The sequence below is a fragment of the Panthera leo genome, chromosome D1, assembly GCF_018350215.1.
Source record: "Panthera leo isolate Ple1 chromosome D1, P.leo_Ple1_pat1.1, whole genome shotgun sequence".
In the NCBI taxonomy this organism is placed as follows: Eukaryota; Metazoa; Chordata; class Mammalia; order Carnivora; family Felidae; genus Panthera; species Panthera leo.
Window position 1 is genome coordinate 110,280,989 of NC_056688.1, and position 19,858 is coordinate 110,300,846.

The following is a 19,858-nucleotide window of genomic DNA, read 5'->3' on the forward strand; positions in this document are numbered from 1 at the left end:
CATCCTGTCTCCTCCTTTGCGTGGGGTCAGTCTGTCTCCCCTCAGGCCCCTTGGGAGTTCTGAGCAGTCTCATCCCCCGGGACTGGGTGTCTTCCCCTCGCCACATCCCACATCGGACTCACCCTCTTCCCTGTCCTGCTCACCCTCCGGGGCCCTGACGCCATGAAACGGGTCCCTCATCCGCTCACCCACCAAACTAAACCCTGGGGGATCCCTGCTCAACACTCCCTGCTCACCTCCCAAGTCCCAACTTTGAGAAAAGTCCTGAGGGTTGTATCATGCTGTAGAACCTGCCAATCCACACACGGAACACCAGGCCCGGGGCCATCTGTCACCTCCCCGTTCTCCGTGGGCCCGACCTCAGGGCACCCGAGGATCTTCCCAAGCTGGACCGTTCCACCCCTCAGCCTGAGTCCCTTCAGTGGCCCGCCGAGTCAGGACCCACACGAGTCCTTGGGGGGCTCCGCCAGGGCCCTGTGCCCCCACACCCGGCGTGCTCCTTTTCAAGAGGACTTCTGCGCGCACGTGGGCACGCCTGCCCTGCCCTTGGACTGCCCTGTTCCTCCTCGCGGACAGCCTGGACATCCCATCATTCAAGAAGCCTTCCATGACCACCTCCCAATTCTCCCCAAAACACAGAGGCGGTCCCAAGGGCCTTCTCGGTGCCCGCAACCTCCGGGGGCCCTCTACCAATCAATCCACTGGGAGGAAACAGGTTTGGTGGCTGTTGAGGGACAAGGATCCCGAGTCACACAGATCCAGGTGGGATTCAGGCGGCCGCACTTTGCAGCCCGTGCCTCATTTCCCCGGCTGTAAGGCGAGAATAATCATCCATACAGAGCTCCTGGGTAAAGGTTTAGCGCCGAGCAGGCACGGCTCCCGCGGAATCACTGCCGGCCGCAATTCTCAGCACCGTTATCACACACAACCCGCTGCGGTGAGCTGCCGGCCTCCAGCACGGGGCGCCGGGTCCGACCCGGAGCCACTTCCTAAGCCACGCCCCGGATGTCCCGCCTGCGGTGGTGGGGACTCCTCGCTTATTGGCCTCTCTAACCCAACATGGAGGCGCCCTACGCAACTTCAAGTGCCTGCTCCCCCCTAGCCAATCAGAGGAAAGATGCTGCTGGATCCCGCCTCTTTCAGGAGCACCATTGGCCAATCAGAGTACGCCGTAAAAGATGAGCGCGGAAAAGGTGAAACCAGCCGGCCCAATGGCAGCGTCTCAGAGTGTAGGCTCCGCCTCTCGGCGGACAGGCCGCTCAGCAAGGGAAGGAGAGGCAGCGCTTCAAGGTGGGTGCTCAGGGGTCAGCTGTTAGAAGCCGGACCTCGGCGGCGCGGCGTCGGGGGGTGAGTGCGGTGCTCTCGTCGGCCCCGTCGACTCTGCGCCAGACTTCATCTCGGTCTGCTCACGACGCGCGGCCCGGGTGTCCTTCAGCGCGCCGCGAGCGGACCCGTGACCCGGCACCATCAAGGCGCATGCCCCGCCCGCGTCTGTGGGGTCAGAGGTCACGGCGAAGGTCGGGCAGATGTTGGGCTAGGTGCCTGGCGCTGGAGCCAGCGGTCCTAAGAGATGGGCCCGAGACAAGTCACAGATCACGGGAAGGGCACTTTCGAGCTTCGGCCAGATGCCAAGCTCTGGGCATGTACACCTCCCTTCGTTCTCGTGGCCCCCATTCCACAGATGAGAAAATATGTCAGATGACCTCCCCCGCCCAAGGTCACCTGGCAGGCTAGGAGACCGGTCCAGAAGGACCTTGATGCTGGGGAAAAGAATTTGGTCCCGAGGGTTATTTTAGCCTTTAAAAGGGTTTCCAACGGGGGTGGACTGGGTGTGCAGGAGTTCCATACTGGTCCCACTCTCTCCACCCCTCAACCCGCATTGTGTGACTTTGGACAAGTCACTTAACATGGCTGAGCCTCAGCTTCTCTGTGTCTCTCAGGAGAGACCCTTGTAAGGACTTATGACAGTGTGTGTGACCCCCTAGCCCAGTGCCTGACACAATAGGCTGTCGGTGCTGGTGGCTGCTGGCCAGCTTATTTGGGTCAGCCTTGGGGAGGATGAACAGGGGAGGGGAGAGGTGGGAGGCAGGAGCACCGATCGGGGAAGAGAGGAGGGATGGGTTTTAAAGGCTTCTTAGAAGGTGAGCTAGATGGAACTTGGGCCCACAGATACTCCCTAAATCTTAGCCTCGCTGTGCGGAGTCAGGTTTGGAGGGCTGAGAGGTGCCACACCTGGGGACAGGGAGGCCTTGTGTGCCTCTGACAGGAATGGGGGGAACAGGAGACCAGGTGACACATTGGGGTCAGGGCTCCTGCAGTGCCAGACTTCCCGCGGGGACAGGTCTGGGACCCACCCGTGTCTCCCTCCGTTTTCACGCCCGCAGATGCACTGCCTGACGACAGCTACGCTGCTTCGGGCCCTGGCCCAGGCCGCACGTGCAGGTAGGACCAGGGGAGCCTTTCTTGGGGCGCAGGGGGGCCCAGCCTCCCGATGTGAGGCCGCCGCGGACAGCGTCATCCCCCTCCTTCCAGGGCACCCCAGTGGCCGGAGCCTCCACAGCAGCATGGTGGCAGCAACCTACAGTGAGTCCCGGGGCACCTTGAGCCTCATTCCTGATCAGGGACTTGCCAGAGGCAGGGGAGGAAGCCTGGGTTCCAGTCCTGGCTTTGCCAGAGGCCCCCCCTCTCTGAGCCTCCGTTTCTGCTCTGTCATGACGATCAAGCTTGAGTATGATTCATGGGGGCAGGGTCTGTCAGTTAGGGGGTGGGGAGCCTTCCCTGTGGCCACACGGGCATCTCAGAGCTACCCTGCGTGGCACAGGTGGGGGGGGGGGGTGTGTTGGGGCAGGGGACTGCCAGGTGTGAGCCTTGGGTGTGCATCCTCCTCACCAGGACCCCACCACCCAAGCCCCTTCCAGCCCCCTTCCAGCCCCCTTCAACTCCTGGGCTCAGATGGCTGCCCAGACACAGGGAAAGGTGGGCAAGGATTGGCCAGAGCCAGAGGCAGGCCTCTCCGAGCTTGCTGAGGTGGGTAGTTTTGGTGAGCGAACAGGCCCTTGGGGGGAGGTCCAGCTGGAAGGAAGACCAGGCCTTTTTTTTTTTTTAATTTCTTTTTGAATGTTTTTTTTTTATTTGAGGGAGAGAAACAGAGTCGGAGGGGCGGGGGCGGGGGGTGGGCAGAGAGAGAGGGGAGACACAGAATCCGAAGCAGGCTCCAGGCTCCGAGCTGTCAGCACAGAGCCCGACGCAGGGTCCGAACCCACAAACTGCAAGACCATGACCTGAGCCGAAGTCAGATGCCTAACCGGCTGAGCACCCCCCTAGGCACCCCATGACCAGGCCTTTTCTCCTTGAGTCGGGCTCGTGGGGGACTTGGGCATGTGCGGCTGTGAGAAGCCCTATCACGACGGCCCCTCCACTCACCTCCCCTGCAGAGTTCGTGAACATGCGGGAGACCTCGATGGACATGAAGTCGGTGACCGACCGGGCGGCTCAGACCCTGCTGTGGACTGAGCTCATCCGAGGTGGGCCCTGGGGGGAAGGGGCCGCACAGGCGGGGCCTGGGCACAGATTGTTGGGGAGGAGGGGCCCCCACCCACCACCACGCCCATGCTGCCCACAGGCCTGGGCATGACCCTGAGCTACCTGTTCCGGGAACCGGCCACCATTAACTACCCGTTCGAGAAGGGCCCGCTGAGCCCACGCTTCCGGGGGGAGCATGCACTGCGCCGCTACCCGTCCGGAGAAGAGCGCTGTATCGCCTGCAAGCTTTGTGAGGCCGTCTGCCCCGCCCAGGTGAGCCCCTGGCCCCTGCCCCTCGAGGAGGAGGCTGCAGCCTGCTGCGGAGAGGGGGAAGCTGGGCAGCCTGGGGCCCGAACTCTGGTCCCCCTGCTGGCTGTGTCCCCAGGAAAACCCCTTTCCCTGTCTGAGTCCCGTTGCCGGGCCGCTTCAGCGTTAGTGAGTCATCGGAGGCAGGCTTGTGGCCCTGAGCGGGCCGCGTGACCCACGTGACATGACCCACGTGGGTCCCGCGCCTGGGGATCTGGTCAGGGGCGTGAAACCTGGGCTTGGGAGCCACGGGGCGGCCCCTGAAGGTCTCTGCTTTTGCCCCGAACACAGCAGCAGTCTCAGGAGCTGTGCACGTGTGCCTGTCACAGGGCCAGCCCTGAGGACACGCGTGCCGCAGCTGAGGCCCTCCCTGCCCCTGGTTGCTGCTCCTTGGAGCCCCCGGCTCCAAGTTCTGTTGGAGGGTCCCACATGGACCACCCAGAGGCGGGGGCTGTTAGTGTAGAAACAGAAACATCCAGCTGAGGCTCCTGGGAAGGCCCGTGGGCGTGCCCAGCTGGAGCCCCAGCGGGCACCGTGGTCACTCATCACCACACAGTGATCCCGCCCCCACCGCTGAGGCTGCTCCAGGCCACGCGCGGTGGCCTCGATGTCTCTGATCCAGCCACCCCGGCGCACAGAGAAGAGCCCCCAAACAGCAGTGGTGGTAACACTCACCGGGCAGTGAGCAGCGTCCACGGATCAGGCATTGTTCCAGCTCATGACTTATCTTTGCATCAATCTAGGATGCAGAGGTGGTCATCCCTGTCTTTATAGACAAGGAAACTGAGGCACAAAGAAGCAAGGCTGCCAGTCTAGGGTCCCACTGAATGTGGGCATTACACTGCTGGGGGGCACGTGAAGGCCTTTGGCACACCCTTTGAAGGTCCTTCGGGCTGTGGGAGGTTGGCCTTTTCCCTGCTGGCACAAAGCCGTACCCAGAAACTGAGGGTTAAAGACCTGCCTTCGGGTCTGGGCTTTGAGCCTCACTTGCTGTGTGGCTTTGGGAAGCCCCTCAACTTCTCTGAGCCTGAATTTTCTCATCCCTTAAAGGGGGATAACCAGACATAAATGGGAGAGCTGTTCAGCGTGCCACCGACAGCAATTGGGCTAGTCCTGAGGACCCCCCTCGGGGCTACAGGCCCTGCAGTGAACGGAGTAGGCAACAGTCCTCCCCTCGTGGGACTTAGGTTCTCAGGCGGGAGATGGCGGCCGTTAACAAACAAGAAAAATGTCAGCCAGGGCACATGCTAGGCTGTGTGACGGGGGCCTCCTGGGAGGGGCGGCAGGGAAGGCCCATCAGGCTGAAAGTGGGTGGCAGGACCTGTTCCGTGGCCCCAGAGCGACCCCTCCAGGACAGGGCAGACGGGGGACAGGAACGAAGGGTAAGGGGTGCCCCGTGCGCCCCTCTCCCAGGCCATCACCATCGAGGCCGAGCCGCGGGCCGACGGCAGCCGCCGGACCACGCGCTATGACATCGACATGACCAAGTGCATCTACTGCGGCTTCTGCCAGGAGGCTTGCCCCGTGGACGCCATCGTCGAGGTGAGTGGGCATGGGGTTGGGCGAGGCCGGGGCAGCGGCGCCTTGGAGCCACCTCACGTGGCCGCCCCGCCCCCGCCCGCAGGGCCCCAACTTTGAGTTCTCCACGGAGACACACGAGGAGCTGCTCTACAACAAGGAGAAGCTGCTCAGCAACGGGGACAAGTGGGAGGCCGAGATCGCCGCCAACATCCAGGCCGACTACCTGTACCGCTGACGCCCCCCGCGGCCCAATAAAGAAGCTCTGCCCTCCCGCACCGCCTCTGTCCTGAATCCCGGCCACGGCCTGTGGACTCCTCCCCAAGACAGGTCCTTCAGTGGGGCCACCAGAGGTGGCCCGGCCTCCCTGTGGGACTCTCTGGGTCCCTTTGGGGCTCCCTGTGGCTGTCAGCCCAGAGCGGCCCTGCTGCACGCCCGTCTTCTGGGCGGTGCCTCTAGGCTCGGCCTGGGGTCTGCTATTCCCATAATCCTGGGTGCCCACAGGGTCGGGGCTGGACCTGCCCTCGCCCGAGGGCCTCCCACGACTCCACTCTACGGATATGGAGCCTCCCAGAGCCTCAGGCAGAAGTACATCAGGCGGCCGAAACTCCGGCCAGGGCGTTGTCCTCCCTGGGGGCAGGGAGAGGCCTGCTGGGAGTGGTGGGTGACAGTCACGAGGAGGTGACACAGACCCCGCTGCACCTGAGTTGGCCTTGTCTCATCTCCAGCCACATCCCCTTTCCTCCCCAAGTTCCCCTGGCCCTGGCTGTAGGCTTGGCTTCTGCTTGCTCAGAACTTCCGGCTTCGCAATCCCGGCAGCGGCGTGGTTTCCCTGTGGGGCCACACGCTAGCCCCGTGTGGACGGAATCGTCAGAGACGGCTCCCTCGAACTCCGCGCCAGGGCCTGCGGAGGGACTTCAGTATATTCTCAGCTGTGAGCAGACCAGCTCAGAGAGGTGAAGTGACCGGCTCAGAATCACACAGCATGCGTCCGATGAAAACTAACTTGGTCGGAGATCTGAGTCCCCCTTCTCCGTCATTTCCAAAAGTACTTTTTACAAAACACTAACCTCCCATGACGTTTCACGGAAAGAAGGGAGAGGAGGGTGTTCTGTGAACCAGTCAGTGCGGGAAATGCCCCAAGTGCCCTCTTTCTGTGATAGGCACCGCGTGTGACCACGTTCAAGGCTCTGAGAAGGCCTGTAGCAAAGAACCCCACCCTTTCCCCAACTCATTCCCCAGGACACCCCTTTTTCTCCTCACTGCTGCTAGCTGGGCCATCTGGTGCTGAGGTGGCCCAGGACCTGCTTGGGCCCCCACAGCCTAAGGAACAAGGTGCAGAGCTGAGGAGCGAGTGCAGGCCTGGAAGGGAAGACCGGTCCCCGGGAAGTGTCTGTGCGCCTAGCCCCCGGCCAGCCCCGGTGGCTGTCGGATGCCAGAGCTCTGCAATAATGAGGCAGGCTTAAAACTCCTAAATCACCTCTAATTTCACTTTTCCCAGGTAGAACCAGCATTAGATAATTGTCACGGAGCCTATATTTGTACACAGACAAACAGAACACTTCTAAAAATGGATCAGGGGGCGCCTGGGTGGCTCAGTGGATTGAGCGTCCAACTCTTGATTTCATCTCAGGATGTGATCCCGAGGTCACGGGGTCGACCCCTGTGTCAGGCTCCGTGTTGAGCGTGAAGCCTGCTTGAGATTCTGTCTCTGCCCTCCCCCCCCCCCCCCCCCCCCCCCCCCGCTCTCTTGCTCTCTCTCTTAATTAAAAAAAAAAATTGGGTCAGGCTATCCAGCTCCGGACTGGGTTCTACCCGTTTCTGACTTGTCAGAAACTGCGTGTGTGTGTGTGTGTGTGTGTGCATGCACATGCACCTCTAATGCCATTTTGTAACAGTGGGGTCCTGGTCTCCCCTGCACCAGGAGGTATTGACCTGAGGCCCCCATTGGTGCTGTTTGGTTGTGTTGAGGGGTCCTCCCCACCCTGGAAATAGGCCTACAGTGCCCCAGGATGGGGGCCCCCACTTTTCAGAGGACACTGACCTTGGCTGTACTTTCCACCCCCAGCTCTGGGGCTCCATTTGCCCACCACTCCACCCCTCAGAGGACCTTGCCATGTGGGATTCAAGGATCACTAGAGTTGAGGGGCCCCTTGCACCTCCTGTCCCCGGTGGGTATGGTCCTGGTCCGTTCAAAGGGCAGGCAGCTGGGCAGGTGTGAACCTCGGCTCAGGGGTGCTGGGGCAGGACCAAAGTCTCCAGGGCGCCCCCAGCTGCAGGGGGGGGGGGTGGGGAGCGACAGCTAACATTGGGTGTCCAGCCCTGAGTGGAAGGACATAACATGGCCTGGCCCTCCATGTCCTGTTGCCATTGAGGAAAAAGGCCCAGAGAGGGTGAGCACCTACCCAAGGGCACAGAGCACTGGGCCTGGAGCTTAGGGCCCTACCCCGGGTGGTCAGGGGCAGGAAGGTGGAAGGATCCGGTGCAACTGCGGTCTCATGAGAGACCTTCAGCCATAGGCCTCTAGTTTGGGGGGGTGGGGGGGGGACGTCCCATGCCCTATCCCCGGACGCCTCCCCGCACCCCGGGCCACGTAGGCGTGCGCGGTCGGCGCTGGTCTGTGTCCGCGCTCTGGTCTCTGGGCCCCTCGGCACACTCCTCCAATGGTCCCTCAGGAAGTTAGGGCGGGCGGGGTCGCAGCCGGAGCCCGGCGACCTTTCCAGCGGCTCGCGGGACTCCGGGTGGGGACCGCGGGGCCCGGACGGGACGGGGAGGGGCGGGGCTTCCGTGGTCCCGCCCCTCGCGGCCCCGCCCGCCGGGGAAAGTGAGTTGCGTGGGCGCCGCGGCGGGGAGCGCAGTGCCGGGAGCCGAGCGCAGAGCCGAGGGGCGCCGCGTGCTGCTGGCCCGGGGGTGAGTGCCCCGGCAGGGGTCTGCAGGGCCCGCAGCCCCGTCTGCCACCCTCGCTTCGCCCTGCGCCCGGAAGGGGATCTTGGAACCCCCACCCAGCTGGATCAGTGGATGAGACTCAGTCTGCCGGCCCGCCCGCCGGGTGTCAGGCCTTGGTGGGGGCCACAGCGGCGAGGAGGAGGAGGGGGAAAGAGAAGAGGAAGAGGAAGATGGGGAGTTAACAGCCACTAACTACTGAGCCCAACTCCGCTGGGCCTGGTGGCGCGCTGGTGGCGCTCAGAGCTTTCTCTGTGGCATCTTCCTCGGAGGGCGGGACCCATTCTACAGATGAGGAAATTAAGGCCCACCCAACTACAAAGAGGGAGAGCTAGAGGCAAATAGGGTCACTCCAGCTCCAGAGCCTACCGGTCTGGAAGAGAAGAGGCCTCAGGCCCTCCCCTCCAGTCCAGCTTTCATCCCTGGGTCAGGGGCTTAGAGGAGAGATCTGGGGGTTCCTGGAGTTGGCCTTGGCCTCAGTCCCTGAGGGACCAGAAGGAGGGGACATAGAGTGAGGAGAGGGCTGCAGTCTGGACCCTGAAGGCCACAGAACTGAGGAAACTTCATTTGCTCCATCAAAGGGACTGGGGTGGCCCCTGGCTTGGGTAGGGGCCAGGGAGGATGGGGGGAAGGGGTGAGCCAGTGGAGTCCTAAAATGTGGGGGAGGGGTCTGACCAGCTCCCTACACACCGGGCCCACCCCAGCTTGTCCTTGTCGCCAAGGGAATTGCCGCGGGTGAGGCCCTGTGAGTGAAGGGTGCAGCGTGGGGCCGCTGGACCCTTGGATCCCCAGACCTGGTTCCCTACAACCCTCCAGCCTTTCAGGGTGCTCAGGGCAGAGAACACATATTTCCTCTGAGCACATATTGTGCACTGGGACTTCCAGACCCGCAGCCCCAGGGCCGGGCTCCTGCCTGGCTCGGCCACCTGCTGACCACCTGATCCCAGACCTCAACTCTCCACGTGCATTGACCCGTCTGTAAAACAGGCCTACGGGGTCCTCTCCCCCCAGGATTGCCGTTAGACTTAGAGGTAGTGTGGGTAAACTCTCATTATTTTTACTCCCTACCCAGGTCCTGTCTCTCCTGGGGCTGGCCAAGTCCCATTTACCCAAAGAGGAAGTGAAAGTCCAGAGAGGGGGAGAGACTCCCCCAAGGTCACACAGCCAGTCAGAGTTTGGGCAGGGCTCTGAACCCTGGTCCCCAGCCTTCTGGGGATGGAACCCAGCCCCTCCTGCCCACCCTTCCCTGTCCAGGGCCCAATGCTTCTGCGGCCTCGGGCTGCCTCTCAGCCTTTTCTCCTCTTCCAGGCTGGGGCCGGGGCTGCATTCCCTCATTAGACTGAAGTAACCCAGGCCCCGGGGGGCGGAAGTGACCAGCTGGGCTGGCCCCAACCGGCCCAGACAGCCGGCAGGGCCTTTGGTGCCAATTGGTCACCCTCTCAGTTGGGGACCTCACTCGTGTCTGTCCCCTTCCCCCACCGTTTGGGAGCTAAGGAGACGGAGTCCCACAGAGGGGAAGTGGCTGGCCCCTGGGCCCCCAGAGCAGGGGCCATGGAGTCCTGGCTTGTGGGCCAGGGCATCTGCGGGGCCTCCTCCCTCGGCATTTGGGCAGGGCCCCGGCGGGCCCTTCCTGCCCGTGTCAGTTTCCAGTTTCATTTTGTGGATTTCGACACCTGGGAGGCTGTTCCGCCCCTGTGTAGACAGCAGCTGCCAAGCAGTCCGGGCCTCAGGGGCATGTCTGCCGCCAGGCATCTCGGGCCTCAGTGAGGGGAGCCGGCGGAGACCCCACCCCCTCAGCACACACCCAGACACCTCAGGGAGGGAGCAGGGCTCCAGCTGCCTGTGGGGACAGGCCCAACCTCAGTGCTGGGTGTCTGGGTCACGGATGGGCGCTCCGTGGTGTAGAAGGACAAGGGCTCATGGCCAGCGAGGGCCGTGGCACTTAGGAGGCCGGCTGCTGGAGGTGACCCTTGGCCTGGGGCGCCGAGGGTGATCAGGATCCCAGGTGAGGGCAGGCCACAGAGGAGGGACAGTGGGAGCAGAGGGCAAGTGTGAGAAGAGCCGGTGCCACCAGCGGTCAGGGGTGGGTGTCCGGGACAGGGCAGAGCCCGCTGGGAAAGAGCTGGAGTGAGGTCGGGCTGTGGCTCAGGCCGTGAGGTCGGTCCGCTCCCAGTTGCACGCTTATTTCCTGTGTGACCTCAGCACCGCTTTGAGGCTCCCCAGACCTCAGTCTCCCCGTCTGTCAGATGGGGTTGGTAGCGGGACCTTCCATGGATTGCGCCGCGGCGGACGGAATCCCTACTTGACGGGGAGCCGTCTGTGGTCCCCGCCGACTGAGCCCTCACCCCCTGCCCGTCCCACAGGACCATGGGCTCCATGTTCCGGAGCGAGGAGGTCGTGCTGGTGCAACTCTTCCTGCCCACCTCCGCTGCCTATACCTGCGTGAGCCAGCTTGGCGAGCTGGGTCTCGTGGAGTTCAGAGACGTGAGTGGGGCCGGACGCGCGTGGGGGCGGGGCTTGTCCTTAGGCGTCCTAGATGGTGCGACGCCACCCCCACACGGCCCCTGGCTGTGCCTGAATCCCAGCAGCCTCTGCCGTAGGTCCTCTGCTCCCTGAAAGGCCAGCCTTACGCACGGCTGAGGCCATCTCGCCTCCTGGGCCCCGTCACACCGTCCCCGGGGCACGCAGGGCCTGGTCCGTCTCCAGCTGGGCATCTGGAGGTTCATGGTGTCCTCACACCTTTTGGCGGGGGGAGAGGGAGGCAGCCATGGCCTGTAGAGAGCCAAGCCTGGGCCCTTGGGTGGGGACCTCCCCGGCCCCCTCCCCAGAAAACTGACGCCTCTGTGCGGCGACCACAGCTCAATGCCTCGGTGAGCGCCTTCCAGAGACGCTTCGTGGGGGATGTTCGACGCTGCGAGGAGTTGGAGAAAACCTTCTGTGAGTTGGCCCCAGGCCCACATCCCAGGCAGGCTTCCCGGAGGAGGTGCCAGTCGAGCTTGGCCTGAAAGGAAGAGTCCTGGTGCCCCAGGTGGAAAGCAGAGAAGAGAGGTCCAGGCCAGGCCCTGCAGAGCCAGGATAGGGCAGCTGGGGTCTGTGGGGGGGTCTGTGGGGGGGTTCTTGACAATGGGGCTTGCTTGGAAGAGACCTCGAATACCGTGTGAGGGCCTAGGAACTCATCCAGTGGTTGCTGGGAGCCACCATGGTTTCTAAGCAGGGGAGGGGCTCAGACAGAGCTTTCTTTGCTACAGATGGACTGGGGTGGGCAGAGGCCAGTATCCAGGGGCAGGTGCCCCAAGGAGCTGCTGCTTCTTTAACCCGGACAAGAGGGACCCCTGCCCTGGACCACCACTGCGGGGCCCAGGCCCTGGGCGGGGGCCGTGGCCAGGGCCCTGGAGCGGGCAAGCAGTCCACACACGCTTGGGAGGAGATACAGGCTTGGCCTGGGGTTTTTCTGGGGGTCTCGGATCCAGTGAATCGACTAGCTGGCGGCCAGCGGAGTTTGGGGCGGCATTCGGGACCCCCTAGACATCAGGCAGCCCTCGGCTAACGGTGGCCATTAGCCGGTGTTGGCCCCCGGACGGCCTCCCCCGACGCCCGACCCTCCGCACCCAGTGTTCCTGCAGGAGGAGGTGCGGCGGGCCGGGCAGGTGCTGTCCCGGCCGGAGGGGAGGCTGCCCGCGCCCCCGCCCCGGGACCTGCTGCGCATCCAGGAGGAGACGGACCGCCTGGCACAGGAGCTCCGGGACGTGCGGGGCAACCAGCAGTCCCTGCAGGTCCAGCTGCACCAGCTGTGGCTCCACGCTGCCGTGCTGGGCCAGGGCCACGGCCCGCCGGTCAGCTCCAGCCCGGGGGGGAGGCGGGGAGGCTCGCGTGGGGCTGGGGGTGCCAGGCCCCTGTCCGGTCGCGGGGCTCACGGTGCCTCTCGGCTCCCAGTTGGCAGCCACCCACGCCGACGGGCCCTCGGAAAGGGTCCCCCTGCTCCAGCCCCCCGGGGGCCCCCACCAGGACCTGAGAGTCAAGTGAGTAAGGGGCGCTTCAAGCTTTTCAGCCGGAGGCCCTGACGGACTCCTTGTCCGGTGCTCTCCTCGCCCACCCTCAGATTGCCCCCCGGCCTCCTCCTTCTGGCCCAGAATTTCCCTGGCTCGGGGCGGGTTCTCCTCTTTTTTTTTTTTTTTTTTTTTTTTTAAATGTTTGTTTATTTTTGAGAGAGAGAGAAACAGAGTGTGGGTGGGGGAGGGGCAGAGAGAGAGGGAGACACAGAATCCCAAGCAGGCTCCAGGCTCCGAGCTGTCGGCACAGAGCCCGACGCGGGGCTCGAACTCACGGACCGTGAGATCGCGACCTGAGCCGAAGTCGGATGCCCAGCCGACTGAGCCACCCAGGCGCCCCGGGTTCTCCTCTTCTGGGCCCTGCCGGGGTGGGGAGGCTCCGGCCTTCTCCCTGGGAGCAGGGCACCGTGCCTGGCAGACTGTCCTGAACAGGGGGCCTGGCCGGGGCTAGGTAGGGGGAAGCTGGGGCGGCCCCCGCCCAGCCCGGCCGGCCCGGCAGCTTTGTGGCAGGTGCCGTGGAGCCCTCCAAGGCCGCCGCCCTCGAACGCCTGCTCTGGAGGGCCTGTCGTGGCTTCCTTATCGCCAGCTTCCGGGAGACAGAGCAACAGCTAGAGGACCCCGTGACGGTGAGGGCCGGGGAGGCCCGGGCTGGGGGTGCGTCCCGGGTGGGGCCAGGACCGCAGGTACAGTGGGCCCCCCTCCCGCAGGGCGAGCCTTCGACGTGGATGACCTTCCTCATCTCCTACTGGGGCGAGCAGATAGGGCAGAAGATCCGCAAGATCACGGACTGGTGAGATCGGGGGGGCGGGGGGGGGGGGCTGGGCGCCCGCCGCGCTTGTGCCCAGGCCCCTGCCTGTCACCACCCTGTCCCCCGCTCTGCCCCATTACTCCGCCTCTGCCCAGCCGGAGCCCCCGGGGCCTCCCCTCACGTCACCCCTCCTCCCTGCCAGCTTCCACTGCCACATCTTTCCGTACGCGGAGCACGAGGAGGGCCGCCTCGGGGCCCTGCAGCAGGTGCAGCAGCAGAGCCACGAGCTGCAGGAGGTGGGCGCTGGGGGCCAGGCTGGACGCCCCGCCCGCCGCACCCCTGCCCCTCCTAACCCCCACCCCGCGCCGGCCGCAGGTCCTGGGGGAGACGGAACGCTTCCTGAGCCAGGTGCTGGCCCGCGTGCAGCAGCTGCTGCCGCCCTGGCAGGTGCAGATCCGCAAGATGAAGGCCGTGTACCTGGCCCTCAACCAGTGCAGCGTGAGCGCCACGCACAAGTGCCTCATCGCCGAGGGCTGGTGTGCCGCGCGCGACCTGCCCACCCTACAGCAGGCGCTGCAGGACAGCTCGGTGAGTGCGGCGGGTCTCCCACCTCCCCCCCTGCCAGGCGGGTGCCTGTTCCCGGTGCCGTGCCTTGCCCAGCCCCCCCCCCCACCTTCCTCCGGGGAGGCTGCCCTGATGGCCTCGGCCATCCCGAGGTCGTAGAAGCCCTGGGACGGGCCAGAGCACCCTGGAGGCCAGCTCAGCAGGCCCTGGCCTGGGGGATCTTGGGCCGTCGGAGGGAGCCTGGGGCTACGCATCCGTGAAATGGGTGTCACGGCCGTCTGCAGGCGCCCCGTCGGCTCTCACGTGTAGCGATGGGGCTCCCTCTCCTGGGTCAGCTCATCTCAGGCTCTCCCGGGATTTCCCGCGGTTGGGGCAGGTGGGGCTGGTCGTCCTCTCGCACAGAGGGGAGGAGTCTCCCAGGCACCTGCCCAGGGAGCCCCGCCTCTCCAGCCGGGTCTGGCTGGGCGTGTCAAAGGGTCCCTGAAGGTCCCCGCCCTCCGTCTCATCCCTCTGTCTGTCCACCCGGTGCCCCAGAGCGAGGCAGGGGTGAGTGCCGTGGTTCACCGCATCCCCTGCCGGGACATGCCCCCCACGCTCATCCGCACCAACTGCTTCACGGCCAGCTTCCAAGGCATCGTGGACGCCTACGGCGTGGGCCGCTACCAGGAGGTCAATCCCGGTGAGAGCCATGGAGCCCCGCGGTGTCTCCCCACTGGGCCCGTCCCGCCCTCTTAGGTTGAGAAGCACACTCCCAGCATTCCGGGGTGGGGGTGGGGGTGGGGGGCAAGGGGAGGCCGCGTGGGAACTTTGTGTTTATCCCCAGCAAGCCCCCTAGCGAGGCTTACGAGGGGTCCAGCGCGGGGCTGTGCAAAGAACAGGTTTTGCCGTAGAAACAGCTCAGGTTTGAGGTCCCACTTAACTTGGCACATTTTTTCGTTCGTCTGAGCCTCAGTTTCCACATCTGTAAAATGGGACGCATAGTTCGGCCTTCAGAGCGGTGCTGGGAAGGCTGCCCGTCATCAGATCGCAGGGCAGCAGTCCTTGAGGTCAGAGTTAGCCGGCCCACTGATGCGCTTTTAGGCCGCACCGTGTTTGTGAGAAGCGTGAATTGGGGGCCGTCGGGCTCTCCCAGGAGCACACCCTGAGGTGGGGACTCAATTAAAGAGAGGTGCTCCTGGGAGAAACCAGTCAGGGACCGCAGGGGCAGGGGGGAAAACTGAGGGCTGGGAGTCGGGGGGGGGGGGGGCCACAGGGGGCTGGCTCTCCTCCCTCCCCAGCCCCCTCTGCACTCCTGGGGCACCTGGTCTGTCACCTGCCTGGTTCTTCTCCCTCCAGACACGGCTCTCCCTGCAGCAGGCTGGCTGCAGTGTAGCCAGTGGCCCAGCGGCCCCGTGTCACCGGGTGGGGACCACGGTGGGTCTCTGAGCCCAAAGAATGGGTGTAGGAGGCGAACCACGGTGGGACCCGTTTTTGGAGAGGACTTAGTAATTGGCCAAGGAAGGGTCCTGCCTCACCCAGGGGGCTAGAGGCAGGGTGCTGGGACCCCCCCCCCCCGAGGTGGCCCGGGCAGGACGTGAGAATGGAACCATCGAGTGAACGGTGATCAGGGCCGCATGTAGTCCTTCGGGGCCTGCCGTCCCGCGGGGTCAGCATCCTGGAGCTCGACCTGGGCCCCTCCCGTCTCGCGTGCTCACAGCCCTCCGTGTTAGCAGAGGCCAGTCCAGCTAGGGCAGCCTGACCACCAGGCGGCCAGTTGACAAAATGCCCCCAGCTCTTGGAGCAGTCACTTTGGGGGGGATCAGTCCGCCAGGGCTGGTGCAGCAAAGCACACAGGTGGGGGCTTAAACCACGGGTACTTCTCGTCTCCCAGTCCAGAGGCTGGAAGTCCGAGATCCCCGTGTCCGCAGGGCCGCTTCCTTCTGACGGGGACTCCGTCCCAGGCCGACTTCCGTGCTTGGCTTGGAGACGGCCACCCTCACGTTTAAGCGGCACTCTCCCACGGAATGCATCTGTGTCCGAATCCGCCCCCCCCCCCAATTTTTAAAGTCTATTTTGAAAGAGAGCATGAGCAGGGAAGAGGCGGGGGGGGCGGGATCCCAAGCACTCCACGCTGTCGGCACAGAGCCGGACGCGGGGCTCAAACTCACAAACCGCGAGATCGTGACTCGAGCCGAAATCCAGAGTCGGACGCTTAGCCGGCTGAGCCACCCAGGCACCCCCAAGTTTCCCCCCTTTTATCGGGACGCCGTTCCTAGCGGGGTAGGGCCTGTTCTGCTGATCTCCTTTTGCCTTGATCACGTCTGTAGAGACCCTACCTCCAAATTAAGGCCACTTTCTGAGGGACTGGGGGTTAGGACTCCAGTGTATCATTTTGGAAGGGACACGACTCCACTCCTCACAGGGATGTGCGTTGTGGTCCTCGTAACGCCCGTTAGGGGTTTTTCCCATTTCGCTGAAGGGAGAGTGAGACCTCAGAGGTTAAGCGACCAGCTGGGCCTTCCGGAACTTGCCATGTGTGGGTCAGGACCGCCACCGGGCTGTTCTTTCCGAGTGTATGCTTGCAGCTCTCTTAACAGCAGCAGGACCCGGTTTCCATCGAGTGCTGCGGCCCACCAGTACTGCCCTGATAAACTCATGGGCAGCAGCTCTACGAAGCAGCAGTATTGAACCTCCAGTTTATAGATGTCGGAACGGAGGTTCAGAGAGGTTAAGTCACTAGCCCGCCGTCACACAGCCAGGGCTTTGGAACGCAGACACACGGCCTGGCGCCCCTGCCTCGCCAGCACCCCTCCCCGTTTCCTGGGGTCCCGGGGCCTGTCCCTGGGGGTCCTGGCTGACCGCCTGGCCCCTCTGCCCGCAGCACCCTACACCATCATCACCTTCCCCTTCCTCTTTGCCGTAATGTTCGGCGACGTGGGCCACGGGCTGCTCATGTTCCTCTTCGCCTTGGCCATGGTGCTCACGGAGAACCGGCCGGCCGTGAAGTCGGCGCAGAACGAGGTGAGGGCCGGCCTGGGGGGCCCAACCCACGGTGCCACCGTGGGTTGGGGGCCCGGGGCGGTCCCTCACGGCACCCCCCCCCCCCATCCCCAGATCTGGCAGACCTTCTTCAGCGGCCGCTACCTGCTCCTGCTCATGGGCCTGTTCTCCGTCTACACCGGCTTCATTTACAACGAGTGCTTCAGCCGCGCCACTGCTATCTTCTCCTCCGGCTGGAGCGTGGCGGCCATGGCCACCCAGTCGGACTGGAGGTGAGGCCCGGCCGCGGCGCCGCAGCCCCCCCCCCCCGCCCCCGCCCCCCGCAGCCCCCGCCCACCCCGTACTGTTGCCACAGTGACGCGTTCCTGGCCCAGCACCCGCTGCTCGCCCTGGACCCCAACGTCAGCGGCGTCTTCCTGGGACCCTACCCCTTCGGCATCGACCCCGTGAGTCCCCGCCACTTGCCACGGGGGGCGGGGGGTGGTGGTGCAGGCAGGTGGGAGGGCCGGGCCGGGGCTCCTCTGCTGACCCTGACCCAACCTTGAACCTGACGTGACCCCCTGCCCCCGCCCTTCAGCCATGCTCGCTGAGCCCCTCCCGAGTGCCGGGCCTGGTGCCGGTGCAGGAGGTGTGGGGGTCCGGAAGGACGAGGGGGCTCCCCTGGCTTCAGAAAGCAGAGAAGCGTATGGTAGTAAGGGCGGCCCTCGGCTCGTTCTTGGCCTGCTGCGCCGGGCACCGTTCCGTGCCCTTGACGTGACGTGATGGGGTATTTAGACAACCCCATCAGCACCGTCCCCATTTGCAGATGAGGAAGCAGAGGCACAAGGATCACAGGCTCAGTGTCCCCTAGCTAGGAAGAGCTGGGGTCTGGGCCATTCCCTTCTGCTGCCCCACAGCGGGCAGGTGGGCCACAGACGTGCCGAGGCCCCACGGGGGCAGACGGGCTGCTGAGGGACTCGGGCGGGGAGCCCCCCGCGTGACACCCGTCCCTCCTGCCACCCCAGATCTGGAGCCTGGCCGTCAACCACCTGAGCTTCCTCAACTCCTTCAAGATGAAGATGTCCGTCATCCTAGGGGTCACCCACATGACCTTCGGGGTGGTCCTGGGAGTCTTCAACCACGTGTGAGGGCCCGGGCTCCGGGGGACACCGGGGCAGGCGGGGCCGGGCGGCCGGGTGGGTGACCCGGCGACCCCGCCCTTCTCCCGGCGCAGGCACTTCGGCCAGTGGCACCGGCTGCTCCTAGAGACCCTGCCGGAGCTGGTCTTCCTGCTGGGGCTGTTCGGCTACCTGGTCTTCCTCGTCGTCTACAAGTGGCTGCAAGATTACGCCGCCAGGGCTGCCTCGGCCCCCAGCATCCTCATCCACTTCATCAACATGTTCCTCTTCTCCCGCAGCCCCACCAACCAGCCCCTCTTCCACGGGCAGGTGCGCAGGCGCGGGGGTGCCGGCCCGCACCCGCTACGGGGCCACTGGGAGCCTCATCTGAGAATCGGGGACGCGAGTCAGGCCTCCCTCCGCCGGGGAGCCGGGGAGGTGGAAGGAGGGCCGGCGCAGTGGGTGCTGGAAGCTTCCCCCCTCCGAGGACTCCTTGCGGAGCCATGTCCCCGGGGGGAGGGGCCGGCCGCAGGCTCTCTGGGCTGGGGCGGCGCGGCTCAGAGGGGGCCGGTGACTGGGACCCCCTCCCCCGCAGGAAGCGGTGCAGTCAGCACTGGTGATCCTGGCCCTGGTCATGGTGCCCGTCCTGCTGCTCGGCACGCCGCTGTTCCTGCGCTGGCGGCACCGCAGCCGCTCGCGGAGGGGGCCCGCTGGCCGACAGCCGGTAGGGGGGGCGGGGGGGGGGGGGCTGCCGGGAGGTTTGACCCCACCCCGGCCTCCTCTCGGCTTCCGAGGGGCTGCGAGCGGGCGGCGGCGGCGGCCCGGGCCCCGTCCCTGCTCATGCCACCTGCTCCCCACCCCCAGGATGAGGACAAGTCCGAGATTCTGGACTCCTCCGATGCATCCGTGGCCGGCTGGGGCCCTGATGAGGAGAAAGCGGGGTGCCCGGAGGACGGAGAGGCGGCCGAGGTGGGTGTGGTCTCCCCGGGTGTGCGTGTGGGGTGCCGGCCGCCGCCCGGCCCGCCCCTCACAGCTGCCCGCCCCTCAGTTTGTCCTGTCCGAGGTGTTGATGCACCAGGCCATCCACACCATCGAGTTCTGCCTGGGCTGCATCTCCAACACGGCCTCTTACCTGCGCCTCTGGGCCTTGAGCTTGGCCCACGCCCGTGAGTGACCCGGTCGCGGCGGGAGGGCTGGCCGGCCGTAGCTCGAGTCCTGGCTGCCTCTGCCGCTCAGAGCTGCCGGCTGGGTGGCCTGGGCGGGTCACTTCTCCGGGCCTCGGTGTCCCCTCTGTAAAGGGAGGATGTTGGAGGAGATCCCCCCCCCACCGGCTCCACAGGAAGGCGGGCTGCCGCGGGGGGCTGGGCGGGCGCCCCCTCGGCCCTGGCCCCCACTGCTGCCTCCCCGACCCCCCAGAGCTGTCGGAGGTCCTGTGGGCCATGGTGATGCGCTCGGGCCTGGGCCTGGGCCGCAAGTTGGGCGTGGCAGCCGTGGCGCTGGTCCCCATCTTCGCCGCCTTCGCCGTGCTGACCGTGGCTATCCTGCTGGTGATGGAGGGGCTCTCGGCCTTCCTGCACGCGCTGCGGCTGCACTGGTGAGAGGCCCGCCTGGCCGGCCCCGGGGCGGGGGGTGGGGGGCGCAGCGCGAGGGCCAGGGCCTTCCCCTCACCGGCTCTCCCCTGCTCACCCCCAGGGTGGAGTTTCAGAACAAGTTCTACTCAGGCACTGGCTACAAGCTGAGCCCCTTCACCTTCGCTTCAGAGGAGGGCTAGTGTCTGTCTGTGGCCGCACCCCGGTCCCTGCCCTTAGCTCCGGAGACAAGAAATAAAGATGTAGGACTGGGACCTGCGTGTCAGTCCTGTCTGCGGTGCCGGGGGCTGGGCAGGCAGGGCCGGGCTCTGGGCTCGCGCCGGTCCCACCCCCACGGGGCTCCCGGTGTCGTGGGCCCTGCACCCTGCTTTACGCTCGTCTCCTTCGTCCCCTCCTTTGCAGCTGAGGTTGGTGCGGGGTACAGCGGGGTGGGAGGCCCTGGTGTGGGATCTAGAGCCTTGAGAAGTTGGGGAGAGGCCCCACGGCACATCTGCAGTAATCCCAGAGCCTTGGGGTGAAGTAGGGGCAGAACTAGGACCCAGG

At 65.1% G+C, this 19,858-nt stretch overlaps 2 protein-coding genes across 7 annotated transcripts; both read left to right on the forward strand.

Annotated features, from left to right (window-relative positions):
* Window positions 1-1,203: 1,203 nt before the first annotated feature.
* NDUFS8 (NADH:ubiquinone oxidoreductase core subunit S8) lies at window positions 1,204-5,621 on the forward strand. 3 transcript variants are annotated; one of them, XM_042904826.1, is made up of 7 exons: window positions 1,204-1,290; window positions 2,385-2,442; window positions 2,533-2,583; window positions 3,435-3,524; window positions 3,623-3,795; window positions 5,242-5,370; window positions 5,453-5,621. In XM_042904826.1, exons 2-7 carry the CDS (start codon window positions 2,385-2,387, stop codon window positions 5,582-5,584), a joined length of 633 nt encoding a protein of 210 aa, XP_042760760.1. In that variant the 5' UTR covers window positions 1,204-1,290; the 3' UTR covers window positions 5,585-5,621. The 3 variants fall into 3 exon arrangements, with proteins under 3 accessions (XP_042760760.1, XP_042760761.1, XP_042760759.1); XM_042904827.1 differs by having other exon boundaries at window positions 1,278-1,347; XM_042904825.1 differs by lacking the exon at window positions 1,204-1,290 and adding an exon at window positions 1,492-1,639.
* A 2,561-nt stretch (window positions 5,622-8,182) lies between these two features.
* TCIRG1 (T cell immune regulator 1, ATPase H+ transporting V0 subunit a3) lies at window positions 8,183-19,569 on the forward strand. 4 transcript variants are annotated; one of them, XM_042904800.1, is made up of 21 exons: window positions 8,186-8,256; window positions 9,106-9,320; window positions 10,653-10,773; window positions 11,148-11,226; window positions 11,902-12,122; window positions 12,223-12,308; window positions 12,838-12,964; window positions 13,046-13,128; window positions 13,289-13,382; window positions 13,462-13,674; window positions 14,185-14,329; window positions 16,511-16,650; window positions 16,744-16,901; window positions 16,985-17,075; window positions 17,634-17,752; window positions 17,843-18,056; window positions 18,322-18,450; window positions 18,591-18,695; window positions 18,775-18,892; window positions 19,143-19,320; window positions 19,419-19,569. In XM_042904800.1, the coding sequence occupies exons 3-21, from the start codon at window positions 10,657-10,659 to the stop codon at window positions 19,495-19,497; spliced, it is 2,496 nt and encodes an 831-aa protein (XP_042760734.1). In that variant the 5' UTR covers window positions 8,186-8,256; window positions 9,106-9,320; window positions 10,653-10,656; the 3' UTR covers window positions 19,498-19,569. The 4 variants fall into 4 exon arrangements, with proteins under 4 accessions (XP_042760733.1, XP_042760734.1, XP_042760735.1 ...); XM_042904799.1 differs by lacking the exon at window positions 9,106-9,320 and having other exon boundaries at window positions 8,183-8,256; XM_042904801.1 differs by lacking the exons at window positions 8,186-8,256; window positions 9,106-9,320 and adding an exon at window positions 9,367-9,426.
* Window positions 19,570-19,858: the final 289 nt, after the last annotated feature.

Coding starts and splice junctions, on each gene's coding strand:
- TCIRG1 (XM_042904799.1), top strand. CDS start 10,657: ATGGGCTCCATGTTCCGGAGCGAGGAGGTCGTGCTGGTGCAACTCTTC. Junction 12,123..12,222: donor GCCAGGGCCACGGCCCGCCG/GTCAGCTCCAGC, acceptor CTCGGCTCCCAG/TTGGCAGCCACCCACGCCGA. Junction 19,321..19,418: donor CACGCGCTGCGGCTGCACTG/GTGAGAGGCCCG, acceptor GCTCACCCCCAG/GGTGGAGTTTCAGAACAAGT.
- NDUFS8 (XM_042904825.1), top strand. CDS start 1,571: ATGGGCCCGAGACAAGTCACAGATCACGGGAAGGGCACTTTCGAGCTT. Junction 2,584..3,434: donor CATGGTGGCAGCAACCTACA/GTGAGTCCCGGG, acceptor CCTCCCCTGCAG/AGTTCGTGAACATGCGGGAG. Junction 5,371..5,452: donor CCGTGGACGCCATCGTCGAG/GTGAGTGGGCAT, acceptor CCCCGCCCGCAG/GGCCCCAACTTTGAGTTCTC.